Here is a 12667-nt window from a genome sequence, read left to right on the forward strand (position 1 = left end):
TGTTGCGAAATGCCCAGCTCAAGGATTGAGGTCACTTGTACTTTCTCCTCTCCTCGCCCCACTTTCCCCGTGTGCTTCTCCTGCTCTGCCCCATGCCCATGAATGTCAGCCCCCGTGGGTGCCCTTGAGGGCTGGGTAGTGCTGGAGCCAAGGGCTGTCTCTGGTGCCCTTGGAGCTGGGTGCCGTGGTTGCTGCATGCCTGTGCGTGGAACTGTCAGCTGCATCACAACCTCCAGAGGCCTCCTTACATTCTCAGAAATCATTTTGCAACAAGTTGGCCATGGCAGCAAGGCTAGACTGCTTAGCTGACTGGGTTGGCGGGAAGTTCCCAGAAACGCACTCCAGCTTTGGGAAGGAAGTGGAAGATGTAAGGGGAGCTTCCCCGAGGCGTGGACAGGACGGACCAATAGTGGAGGAGAAGCAGCAGCTTCAGGGACCACTGGAGGGAAGGCTGGAGTAAGTCGCCAGGGCTTTGGTGGCATCCTGAGGTTTGGGATGGTGTAGTCAGCGACTTGGCAGGAGCAAAGACTGCTGTGGGCACCACATAAGAGTCTGGTGCTGAGGAGGAGGGAGTCGGGGTCTTGTGGGTGCTGGTGAGCTGGAAGCTGTCCAGGAACTGCACCTGCCACAGGAGGACTAAATAGAACAAGAGACAAGTGATGGAGGAGTGGAGTGGCTGTCCAGTTGCTTCATGTCACTCTGTAAAGCATGCTAGGATCTTCTTAAAAGGGATGGCCTCAGGTTATAGGCGGGATGATGGCTAGTTTTAATGAATGTAGTGCTGGCTTAGAGCCAGGGGTGGGGTACAGCCCAGAGGGTAGGTTACTGCAAGTCAGGACCAGAGGTGGTGGCCCAGTTGGGTGGCTAGATACATTTAGAGGGTGTGGGCAAGCCTGTGGCTCTTATTCACAGGATTCACTGCCTGGAACAGTCTAGGCGTGGCTGGATTTTGGTCTTTGGATCGCAAAAGAGGTAGACCCTGCCCACTGCCATCCTGCTTGTACCAGTCAAGACAGCTTGGGGTGTGGGTTGCAGGAGTCATTATTTTGAGAGGTGCATAGAGAGCATTAGATTGAGGTTGGAATGCCTTCTTTAACCATAGGATTCAAGAAAGTTACAAAGGCTGGTGCCTTGGTTTCCTCATTGTGAGATGGGAATAATGAAGTACACCTTTAAGTCTTATGGGTTTCACATGTGTGGTTTCATGATTTGCGAGTGATGGTAAAGGACGAGCAGTGACTTGTCATTTGGCTGAGGCTGGACTCGATGGCAGGCATGCGGGTGAGCATCCCTGTGCCAGTGAGTGAGGCCAGTGTGCTGCCCAGCACCCATATCCCGATATAGCTTTGTTTTTCTTTACTCAATGTTGAGTACACAGTACATCCCATCAGAAGTCTGGAAGGGTCTGTAGTGTTTTCAGTTACACATGACTGTATTTTGTGGAGGGAATGATGTGCTTTAGGGACATTGCCAGCTTTTGGGTTGTGTGTGAAGATTGGAACATCAGTCACTCTTGTGCTATCAGGGATCTACTCTAATTCCTAGCTTCTGGAATTTTCACTGACAATCCAGGCAGAGGAAGTGATATGGTACAATACATAAGGAAGAGATTGTTAACACTGCTAGATTGACAAATGAGTATTGACATGATTCTGTAACTGAGGGAGCCTGCTACTATACATAGGAAACTGGTGTCCATGTTAACCTGTGCCTTGGATTCATTTGTTCATTTATATGTTAACATCTGTGACATCTGTCATGACAGATTTAGCCTCCTGCCCTGCTTCTGAGACATGAAGACTTGGGCCACTGAGAGCGTCCTGTGGCAGCCAACGACCAAAGTCAGGGTTAGGGTGACAACCTATAATAGGCCTTGGCATCTGGCTGCTAACGTAGCCAAGATCATGTGTTTGAGAGTTGCCCACAGAAGAGACCTCCCCATCTCAGGCCCTGCAATTTTAGAGTGGAGCTGACTTTGTTTGCAAAGTCAGTCGTCTGGAAAGAGGTGTTTTTTGCAAAGGTGCAAAAAAGCCTGGGTGGGGTATAATCCAAATGGCACCTGTCAAAAGTCTTCATGCTCCTCCTTTTCGAGGTCATTCTGCAGGCTGAGCAGGAGTAACACTAACAGAGTTCTATTTAGTGAGCACTTTATGTGTTCTGAACATTGGACTAAACACTTTGCATACATGAGTCTGCAGCAAATTCTCAGCAGTGCTGTGGGGCATGTATTATATTTTCTCTGCTTTACAGAGGAGGAGACTAAGATGACACGATCTAGATCCTGCCACACAGCTGATGTGTGATGGTGCAAAAGGTACAGCCTCCTGGCTGCCAAACCCAAGCTTCTCGCAGGAGGGATGGCACCACTAACTAATGGTAGGCATGGCCTCTGACCAGTCAGAACAGGTGCTGGTGGTAAACAGGAGGCGTGGGTCGTCTGCCTGTCACCGCGGCACTGCCCAGCCAGTCCAGCACAATGACTGGCCCGTCCCTGTCCACACATCCTGTGGCAGCCCATGGGAGCTTTCTGCCTGGACTACCATTTTAGCTGGTGCTAAATGGTCTCGCTTTTAGAGGCAAGGCAGCTATTCCTCCAGCTCCACTGTGGCAGCCTCCAAGGGATGGTTGGTTCTGTGGCCACAGAGGAACCCAGCCTCCCAAATCAGACTGGCCCACATGTAGGTTGCCTGGGACAGCCATGACACACCACAGAGGATGGGCTCAGGATGCTAAGGGTCACCAGCTATGGAGACGCAGGTTGGGGCACAGTGTAAAGGAAGGATGACAAGGAAAGGACCTGCAGGTTGGGGGCATGAGGCCTCCATGTTTCTGGAGATCCCCGCAGTTCTGGGGGCTGTGTCCTTTACCTGCAAAAGTCTCTTTCTTCAGTGGCACATGCTTCTCCTTGGCACAGTATCGGCTCAACCAGGCCCACGCTCTCCAGGGATGTCTGACAAGCCTCACCACCATCCAAGTGATACTCGTGGAGCCTCCATTTGGGAGGCCTGTGCCAGAGTCATACCAGAACAGCTGGGGTGGCAGATGACACTGAGGCCGATCAGGATGCCAGGTTGGGGGTACAGATGTTCCTTTAGACAAGTGGAGCCGATGTCGTTTCTGGTGACTGAGGTTGGAGGTTAGCATCCTCTGGTGCTGAGGTTGCAGGTGAGCACTCAAAGGAGGATGAGATTGGGTTCCCTGGAGTCAGCTGGGTGAGTACAGGTCTTGGCCCTCTTGCCTTTAGAAGAAATGTACCTGATTCGCAGGTTCCTCCAGCATTGTCCTGAAGTCAAGACCAGATTTCAGGGTCTTCCTTTGTCCCATCTCTAACATGGGCAGATTCCCACCTATATCTTCTGTATTGCCCAGGGAGGTAATAAGAGAGAACCTGAGGGCTTCGCCCGAGAAGAACACCACCCACGTCCGCTGCCACCGCAAGAGTGTTTTCTGTGTTCCACACCTTTTGCTGAACATTTTACATTCATATTTTTCTCATGTAAGCCTTCACAACAGCCTTTTGAGGTAGATCAACCCCATTTTACAGGTAGGGAAAGTGAGGCTCACAGGTTAGATCCTATGGCTATGTTCACCCAAGGGAATGGTGTCAAGGGACTTTAGGGCTACAGATGTCCTTCATGGAGCCACACTGACTCCTGGATATGGCTGGAATAACCAGTGGTGGAATAACAGGACCCGTGGTTTATTTTTTGCTTGTTCCAAGCACTTTGTATACAGCAACTCCCTTGGCCTCAACCTCGATAAAATGATACTCTTGTTATAGGTGGTGAAACTGAAGCTGAACCAAGGGGGATTTCCCCAAGGTCTTTGATTTTAGATGTCAGAGCTGGGACTAGAGCTGAGCTCCTTCAGCCCCAGATACTTAGTGAGTGCCTGCTGTAGTATTGGTAGCACCCACCAACTGTCTGTGGCTGACCTGATACTCTTCTCTTTCCGTAAGTGAGGCTCTGGTCAGGGCTGGGGTGGGCCCACAGTACATTCTTGAAGCAAAAGAATATTGGGGCGTGAGAGATGTTGGTTCCAGCCCAGGGCCTCCCCTGTGGCCAGAGACCTAATGACTCTTTCCCTCTTGCCGCTGGTCCCATCCCTGAAACCCCAGGTGCTTGTCTATTCCGGAAAATTTATATCTTGCGGTTTTGTGGTTAAGAGAAAATGACGCTACCAATGAAAGGTCCTGGTTTAGGCCCCCAGGGCGGGGCTGGCAGGCCCCACTGTGGTTTGTCTGGGAAAGTAGCCCCTTGGTGCTTCTGTGACTGCAACCAACTTTCCAAGAAGTGAGAGCAGCTTCATTTCACTCTGACGGGGAGTGGCTGCCTGCAGGCCACCTCCATCCTTTGTGAACCAGAGAAGTTTTGCTCTGTCAGCAGAACCCAAATCTGCAGAGGTTGTTTCTTGACAAGTTCTGGGAGATGCCAGCAGCTGGGTCATGCTGCACTGCGTGTCTTCCCTTTTCCTTGTCTCAGGCACAGCTCGCCAGGTTTATGGGTTATCTGGGTGCAGAGAAGAACCACTTCAAGTTCTGCGCAGTCCTACCCATGGGCCTGCTTTCGGCTGTCTAGTGGGGATCTCTACCGGCCTCTAAGAAAAGAAACTGCTTGCTCCTTTTCTAGGGAAGCTGCCCTGGCTTTTGAGATGTTCAGATCCCTGTCTCTTCACTTGCCCAGTTGGTGTTTGTTTTTTGCTGCCGTTTGATAAACTTTGTGTGCCTGTCTGGCACAATGTATTGTGTGTTTGTGTGTTCATCCTTTCAACAAAGGTTTTAAAATAGCAAACCAGGCCAGGGGTGGTGGCTCATGCCTTTAATCCCAGTACTTTGGGAGGCTAACACAAGAGGATCGCTTGAGCCTAGGAGTTAGAGACCAGCCTGGGCAATATGGCAAGACCCCATCTCTGTTATAAAAAAGAAAAAAAGCAACCCATGTGCTGGGTGCTGTGCTGGTTCCTGAGGTCCGTTGGTGACTAAGAACACCAGCTGGACCCCACCTCCCAGAGTTTCCAGCCTGAAGAGGGAAGCAGACAAGTGTGAAACATCAGAACTGCGATATGTGATCTGGGCAGGGGGCTGGAGGGCTTGAGGAAGGCTTCCTGGAGGAAGGGGTATCTGAGCTGATCCTTGTAGGCGGAGTCACTGTGAAGAGCTTGCTTAGCAGGGGACCAGAGCCTCAAAGCTGAAAAGGGCAGGCAGGTTGTGGGGAGGCTAAACTGGGTAAGGCCCAAATGCTGGCTCAGGCTAAGGCCAGGTGGGCTCATCTCGATGTTGGCCTGTGGTGGCTAAAGTCTTGTGCAAATGGCATATGTTATGAATCATTCCCAGAAGCAGGGCCCTTGAAGGCCGTGTGCCAGTGACAGAAGGGCTCTAGTGCTGCTGCTTTTAGTGCCAGCAGCCCGACCTCTCTAGTTAATGTGGAAAAGAGTGGTTCTGAGTTTGCACAGCTGTTTGATTTATAGTCCTGTCTCTGGTCAGCCCTTTGAAGTGGTGGTTTCAGAGCCGCGTGGAATGGAGGGAAGGGCTGGCTGTGAGAAACATGGGGATAAGGACCACACGTTTTCTTCCTCTGGCACTTCTGAGCACACGTTATGTGCCAGGTGCTGTAGTAGGAACTGGGGATATGAGGGAAATACTGTCCTTGCCCTGATATCTGCCCTGACTCTAACCTAGTCTTTTGGAGGTCTCCATGCTGTAGTTGAATATGAGCTAGGTATCATCATTCCTGTTTACAGGTGGGTGAACTGAGACTCAGAAAAATGAATTATCTTCCTTGGGGCCGTGCAACCTAGTATATGGTGGATTTGAACCCAGATGTGTTCAACCCAGAAGTCTGGGAGCTCGTGTCTATTGGGGGAGATCGAGGCAGAAGCTGTTAACTGTAGTATGAGGCCCCTCCATGATCGGGGCTCTGAAAGAGTCACACGACACACCAGGAAGGGGAGAGGTGGACTCTGACTTGGCCTGGGTAGGAAACTCCAGCAGGTATTGGAGGAATAGCTGCTGGGTGAGTGAGTGCCTGCTGGGCAGGGCCAGGGGCTATGGAACGGAGCTGGGGGCTGGGGGAGGTTGGGGCCCTGGTTTTGGAATTTGCCTCTGGTCTCACTGGGTGGGATGGATCAGAGTGGGGTAAGCCAGGATGGGGCACATGAGTGCCTCCACTTAGACCTGTAGGATAAAAGCTCACTGGTGTGTCTACAGTTGTGAGCTTCATGCCCTGTAGGTGCTCCCCCAGGCTTAGGTTCCATAATAGGACAGCAGGTAGACTCAGAGTCCTGAGCCTTAGCAGTGTGTTTGTTTGATTAGCAGGGTCTGCTCTGGGCTCCTGAGGGGCATGGGGCGCAGGAGTGTCAGGGGGTCAGCCTCTGGGTCTGTGGTTTCACCAGACATCAAAACTGCACAGTTGAGAGTGTGGAATTATTTTGATTCTGACTCAGCGCTCCCTCTCCAGCAGTTGTCTACACTTGCCACTGAGCCCCTAGCACCCTGAAGGGAGCAGGGGCCATGGGAGAGGGGTAAGCAACCCCAAGGGGGTTGAATCTGGCTCTATCAGATTGTTGGTGAGCCTGGGGCCAAACTAGTTTCTGGGCGAAATTTCAAAAACGCTGATGTGGCAGCAGTGGTTTCATTATTATGGGTCTCATTTCATGCTCACGTCTCTCTAGCCACAGGAGTTCTTAACCTGGGGTCTGTGGATAGAATGCAGGGGGTCCATCCATGAACTTAGATGGGGAAGAAAATTGCACTTTTATTTTCATTAGCCTTAACTGGAATTTAGCATGTCGTTCCACTTGGTTGTAGGCAATGAGGCACGGTTATCTTAGCACACACCTGTGGCTCGGTCACCAGTAGGAGTCACAGATGTTTTTCCCATTACATCACAGTTGTGGAGCTATCTGAAAAAGCAGTTTACACTTGTCACAACTTTAAAGTTATGGCAGTTATTAGATGCACTGTTGGATGTTTAATACTTTAATAGAAGCTTTTATGACTCTATCACAGGTGTCTTTTCTTTTTTTTTTTTTTTTTTTGAGACAGAGTCTTGTTCTGTCACCCAGGCTGGAGTACAGTCAGACAAGGGATACTCAGCCTGTATCTCAGTATATTTTTCTTTCTTTTTTTTTTTTTATACAGTCACCAAGGCTGGCAGGCTGGGGTGCAGTGGCACGATCTTGACTCACTACAACCTCTGCCTCCCAGGTTCAAGTGATTCTCCTGCCTCAGCCTCCTGAGTGGCTGGGATTACAGGCATGTGCCACCACGCCTGGCTTATTTTTGTATTTTTAATAGAGATGGCATTTCACCATATTGGCCAGGCTGGTCTCGAACCTCTGACTTCAGGTGATCCACCTGCCTTGGCCTCCCAAAGTGCTAGGATTACAGGCGTGAGCCACCATGACTGGCCGTCTATCACAGTTTTCAGTAGTTTGATAAATGTGTTTAAATAGAATTGATTTCCTTTGTAATTCTAAATGTGTTGTTTAATACATTTCAAAGCATTGTTCTGTCCAGGTGCAATGACTCACGCCTGTAATCCCAGGACTTTGAGAGGCCAAGGTGGGAGGATTGCTTGAGCCCAGGAGTTCAAGACCAGCCTAGGCAACATAACGAGACCCCATCTCAAAAAAAAAGAAAAAAAAAAGATGAAATAAATGAAAGTATTGTTCTTTGAAAGAGATCATGGGCCTCCCTAGACTTCCACAAAGGTCCATGCCCCCAAAATGGTTATAAGCTCTTATTCTAATTGGAAATTTGGAGCCTTTCTTGATATTTGAAATTAAAAATTATTAATTCATCTTTTTTTTCTTTGTAAAATATTGTGACTCTGTTAACAAGAGTCCTTGCTCTTTAGAAAAATGTACTGAGGGCCTGATGCAGTGATCCTAAGTGTTTTGTTTTATACTGAGATCAAGTGATCTGCCTACCTTAGCCTCTCAAAGTGCTGGCTCACGCATGTAATCCCAGCACTTTGGGAGGCGGAAGTAGGCAGATCATCTGAGGTCAGGAGTTTGAGACCAGCCTGGCCAACATGGCGAAAACCCATCTCTACTAAAAATGCAAAAATTAGCCCTTTATGGTGGCACGCACCTATAGTTCCAAATACTCGGGAGGCTGAGGCACAAGAATCACTTGAACCCAGCAGGCGGAGGTTGTAGTGAGCCAAGATCATGCCACTGTATCCCAGCCTGCCAGCCTTGGTGACCATCTCAAAAAAAAGAAAAAAAAAGAAAAATATACTGAGATACAGACTGAGTATCCCTTGTCTGAAATGCTTGAGGTCCAAAGTGTTCTGGATTTTTGATTTTTTAGAATTCTGGAATATTTGTATTATACTTAATGGCTAAGCATCCCAAACCCAAAAGTTCAAAATCCAAAATGCTCCAGTGAGCATTTCTTTTGAGCATCATGTCAGTGCTCAAAATGTTTTAGATTTTGGAGAGGTTCAGATTCTAGGTCTTTGGAAGCATTTCGGATTTTGGGTTTTTGGATTTGAAATGCGCTACCTATATTTACAGATAAAAGGAAAAGGAATGAATTAACCCCAAAACCATGAGGGACAGCAGGGTTGAGAAGTGTCTCCAGAAGGCAGGTTCCTGTATGAGACTGTGAAGGGGGTACTTATTTTGGGGGGATGCTTGGAAGTCACCATTAGGAGGCCACCAGAGTCTTAGCATCATTTCAGGAGCTCTCCCTGGGTCACTTAGCCGTAGCCAAGCCAGGCAGCTCCCTGGTCTTCTGGCGGTGAGCTCGTTTCCATCTGTCGAGCCTACCTGGCTCTGTTTGGAATGCGAGTCCCTTATTTTTCATCAGACCTGGGCCGTGCCCTCCTTGTGCTTCTCTGTACCCCGTGTTCCCCAGTCCAATGCTGGGCACCCAGTCAGAACCGAGTGTTTGTCGGGTTGACCTAAGTCAGGCTGTCCTTGTATAAGCTTATCTTATTTGAAGTTTTAGCCGTTTACAAGTCTTTTGAAAGCTTTGGACAATAACTCTGGAAAATACACAGATTTGCATATCTGAAATTTGCATACATTTCAGGGTGTGGATCCCTGAAAGCCTACTGGGAATCCGAGTCCAGGACCCTGGCCGGTACTGCTGCTGCTCAGTGGTCATGGCGACACTTGCGGTGCTCACTGTGTGCCAAGCGCATCATTTCTTCCATCTCTCTGAGAGTCAGCTTCCATTATCCCCATTTTTCTGAAGGATAAGATGGAGACCTTTTTCAAGATGGAGACCTTTATAGGGGGTTAAGTAACTTGTCCGAGGTCACAGAGCTAGGGTGTGACTGAGCCCTTGGATCCCAACCCAGGCAGTTGGATTCTTCGCTGGAAGCGTCCTAGGCGGGAGGTTACCCATTCTCCCCGAACCAGCAGGTCTTCCAGATTAGCAATTACAAACTCCCTGACCCCACCTTGGCAGGAAAGGCTTCTTTTTTTCCCCAGACAGGGTCGTGCTCTGTCACCCAGGCTGGAGTGTGGCGGTGTGATGTTGGCTTACTGCAGCCTTGACCTCCTGGGCACAATCGATCCTCCCACCTTAGCCTCCCAAGTAGCTAGGACTACAGGTGCGCGCCACCATGCTCGGCTACTTGTTGTATTTCTGGTAGAGACGGGGTTTTGCCGTGTTGGCCAGGCTGGTAGGAAGGCTGCCTTATATTTAACCCAGCTCTCTGTTCTGACCAGTGTTGCCCATGATGCTCATGTCCTGAGGTGGGCAGTGTCAGCCACCTTGGGTAGGGCAGGGGGCTCATGGGTGGCCACCAGCCTCTGCCTGTTCTCCCAGACCCTTCTCCACCATTTCCCCTCCCCTGCAAACAGCAGAGAGGAGAGCCAGCCCCTTTCCTCATCACATTGCTTGTGTCTGCCTGAGCTCCTCTGTAGTGTGCTTGGGCCTGCCATGTGGTTGGGCCACAGATGAACACAGGCTTTTCTTTTTTGGACTTTCTGCAGGCGAAGCTGGTCCGGTACATTTGTAAGCAGAGGCAGTGCAAGCTGAGCGTGGCTCCTGGTGAGAGGACCCCGGAGCTCAACAGCTACCCCCGCTTCAGTGACTGGCTGTACACTTTCAACGTGAGGCCGGAGGTGGTGCAGGTATGCAAGCCGGGGCTCAGCACGGGCATAGGCGTGAGGGGCCAAGCAGAGGGAACACACACAAACCCGGGGGCTAGCTTCCCCGTGGCTAAGACTAAGGGTTGATGCTCTCTACACTTGAGAAGGAGGATGGGGAGGGACAGCAGCAGCCAGGAGGGATCCAGGGTACATGTGGCTCCAACAAGTGTCCTGGGTGCTATTGCCTGATGAACTAGGGCAGCCCCACGCTGGGCATTGATTTGTTCATCATACTTACAACAGCCAACATATCTGGAAGCACTGGCTGTGTGGCAGACACCGTGTTAAACGTTTCTGTGTTTCGTAAGACAGATAATCTCATTTCTCATGAACTCCTATAAGGAAATTACTGTCATTGTTGCCATTTTATACTTGAGAAAATTAAAGCACAGAATGGTTAAGTAAGTTGTTTAAAATCACACAGCTAGTAAATGATAGCCTTGGAATTTGGAAATGAGAGTCTGAATTTAGTTTAGTCTTCTAACTGCTACAATATGCTGCCTTCCTTCCATCGTTCTCTCTTCCTGTGTGTGCAGCCTACCCACCTGCCAGCCAGCCAACTAACCAACCAGCGCACCCGGACTGTGTGCTGTGCCAGGTGCCAGGGGTGCAGGTCAGCTGTCATGGAGTGCAGATCAGTCCTACTTGGCAGGCGTGGTTCACCCAGTCAGATCTCATAAATCTCCTACTTCTATCCTAAAATTAAAAATACTGGCTTTTGCTGCTGTGTAAAAAGTAGCATGAATTCATTATGTATAGATACTTTGGAAATAGAGAAGGAAAGAAATCACATACATACTCCTAACACTTAGAAAATCTATGATCATTAAGGTCTTTTTTTTTTTTTTTCCTTCCTCTCCCCGATACGGAAATCTTTTAAAAATTTCTATCTGGACGGTTCTGTAAGGTAGTCACAAGCCTCATGATTGTCAAGCACTTAGAACATGGCTAGTCCAAATTAAAATGTGCTATAACTTCTTGCCTTGCTCTTACCAGTGTGGGCAAGGCCCTGTGGCTCTCCCCCAAGGCACACTCCAGACCTGCCTGCCTCTCCCTCCCTGCCTCCAGCACCATGGTCCAGGCCACTGTCACCTCCTGCAGAACCTCTGCAGTGGCACCTCACCCCTTGCATTCCATTTTCCACCCAGCAGCCAGGGTGCTCACCTAGAAAGGTGACTTGGATCCCATCCTTTTTCAGTGCTTCCTGTTTCCTTCAGAATGAGTGCCAGATGCCTCCCTTGATCTGGCCTCTCTCGCTGCAGCTTGCTCACCTTCTCCTTTGCTCAGTAGACTCTGACCTTTGCATTTGCTCCCCGCTTCCTTGGAGTGCTCTGCCCATGACTCATCCCTTGAATATTTTTCTGGTGTTGAGTGTTGTCACCGCCTCCAGGCAGTCATCCCTGATGATGTGATCTAAAGATCACCCCCTGCCCATCATTCTTGCCTGCACACCTGGGTTTATTTTCTCAATGACACTGACTACTTTCTGGAGTGACCTAACTGATTTGTTGTCTGTGGTCTGTCTGCTCCCCCTGGGATGCGAGCACCATGAGACAGGGCTTTGCTGTTTGGGTTTGTTTGCCACAAAATCCCCATTGAATGTTGGGCCCAATATGGCAGTTGCTTGGTTGCGACAGATATAAAAATAAATACCTATTTATTTATTGAATAAGTAGATTTCATCATGACATGGGAGATGTCTCCAATAGCCCAGGGTTTGGCCCCGAGTGGGTGGTAACACACGTTACTCTTAGCTCTGGCTTTCAGTTTAAGCCCTGCAAGAGAGGCCAGTGTAGGGATCATAGCCCCAAAGAACCCCCTTCCTAGCTATGCCTGGCTGCTATGAGTCACCTCCATGAGTCACCTGCCATGAGCCCTGGGAGAATTGGTGCCCCCAGGGGAGATGGCCCTCTCCAGGAAGGCTAGGGCAAGTGCCCCAAAGATTTCTTGGGTGCAGTAGCACTCCCCACTTCCCATGCCAACGTCCTTTTCATTCATGAAGGACTTGTGCTGCCAGGAGCCCAAGCAGCCCTTTCCTGGGAGGCCTCTGCTGTCTGATTATTGAGCTGCACTGGTGGCCACAGTGGGGTCCTGGGGCCCCTGAGAGCCTCTGGGTTCTTTTGCCTCAAAGTTGACACAGAGCACATCTGGCGTGTCATGATGGGTGCACTGATGGGTTATTTAATTATCCCAACACCCTGCTTAATAGAGACCATTTTCCCCATCTCACAGTTGAGGAAGCTGGCACTCAGTGGGTACAGAAACTCACCAGGGTCCTAGAGACACAGAGGAGCAGAGCCGGGTGCCCCTCCACACCTGACACTGAGTCCTCCGTCACCAGGGTCCCAGAGCCAGAGAGGAGCAGAGGCAGGTGCCCCTCCACACCTGACTCTGAGTCCTTGGTCTCAACCACTTCTCTCTCCTTCTTGGAATGCCTGAATTCAGGCACCCCGCCAAGCCCTTTCACCTTCTGAAGCTCCAGTCTCCTCCTTTTGTGAAACGGGAATAACCCATGTGCTGCTTGCTGGCACAGGTAGTTGTGAAAGTCAAGTGCTTA

At 49.9% G+C, this 12667-nt stretch overlaps 1 protein-coding gene across 1 annotated transcript in view; it reads left to right on the forward strand.

Moving 5' to 3' along the window:
- Nucleotides 1–12667, forward strand: part of KSR1 (kinase suppressor of ras 1) — a 170703-nt gene that overhangs the window by 87110 nt on the left and 70926 nt on the right. The window contains 1 exon segment of the mRNA XM_003912478.4: nucleotides 9952–10092. Within this exon segment, the coding sequence (XP_003912527.1) occupies nucleotides 9952–10092 (141 nt within the window).

This window comes from Papio anubis, chromosome 17 (assembly GCF_008728515.1).
Source record: "Papio anubis isolate 15944 chromosome 17, Panubis1.0, whole genome shotgun sequence".
NCBI lineage: Eukaryota > Metazoa > Chordata > Mammalia > Primates > Cercopithecidae > Papio > Papio anubis.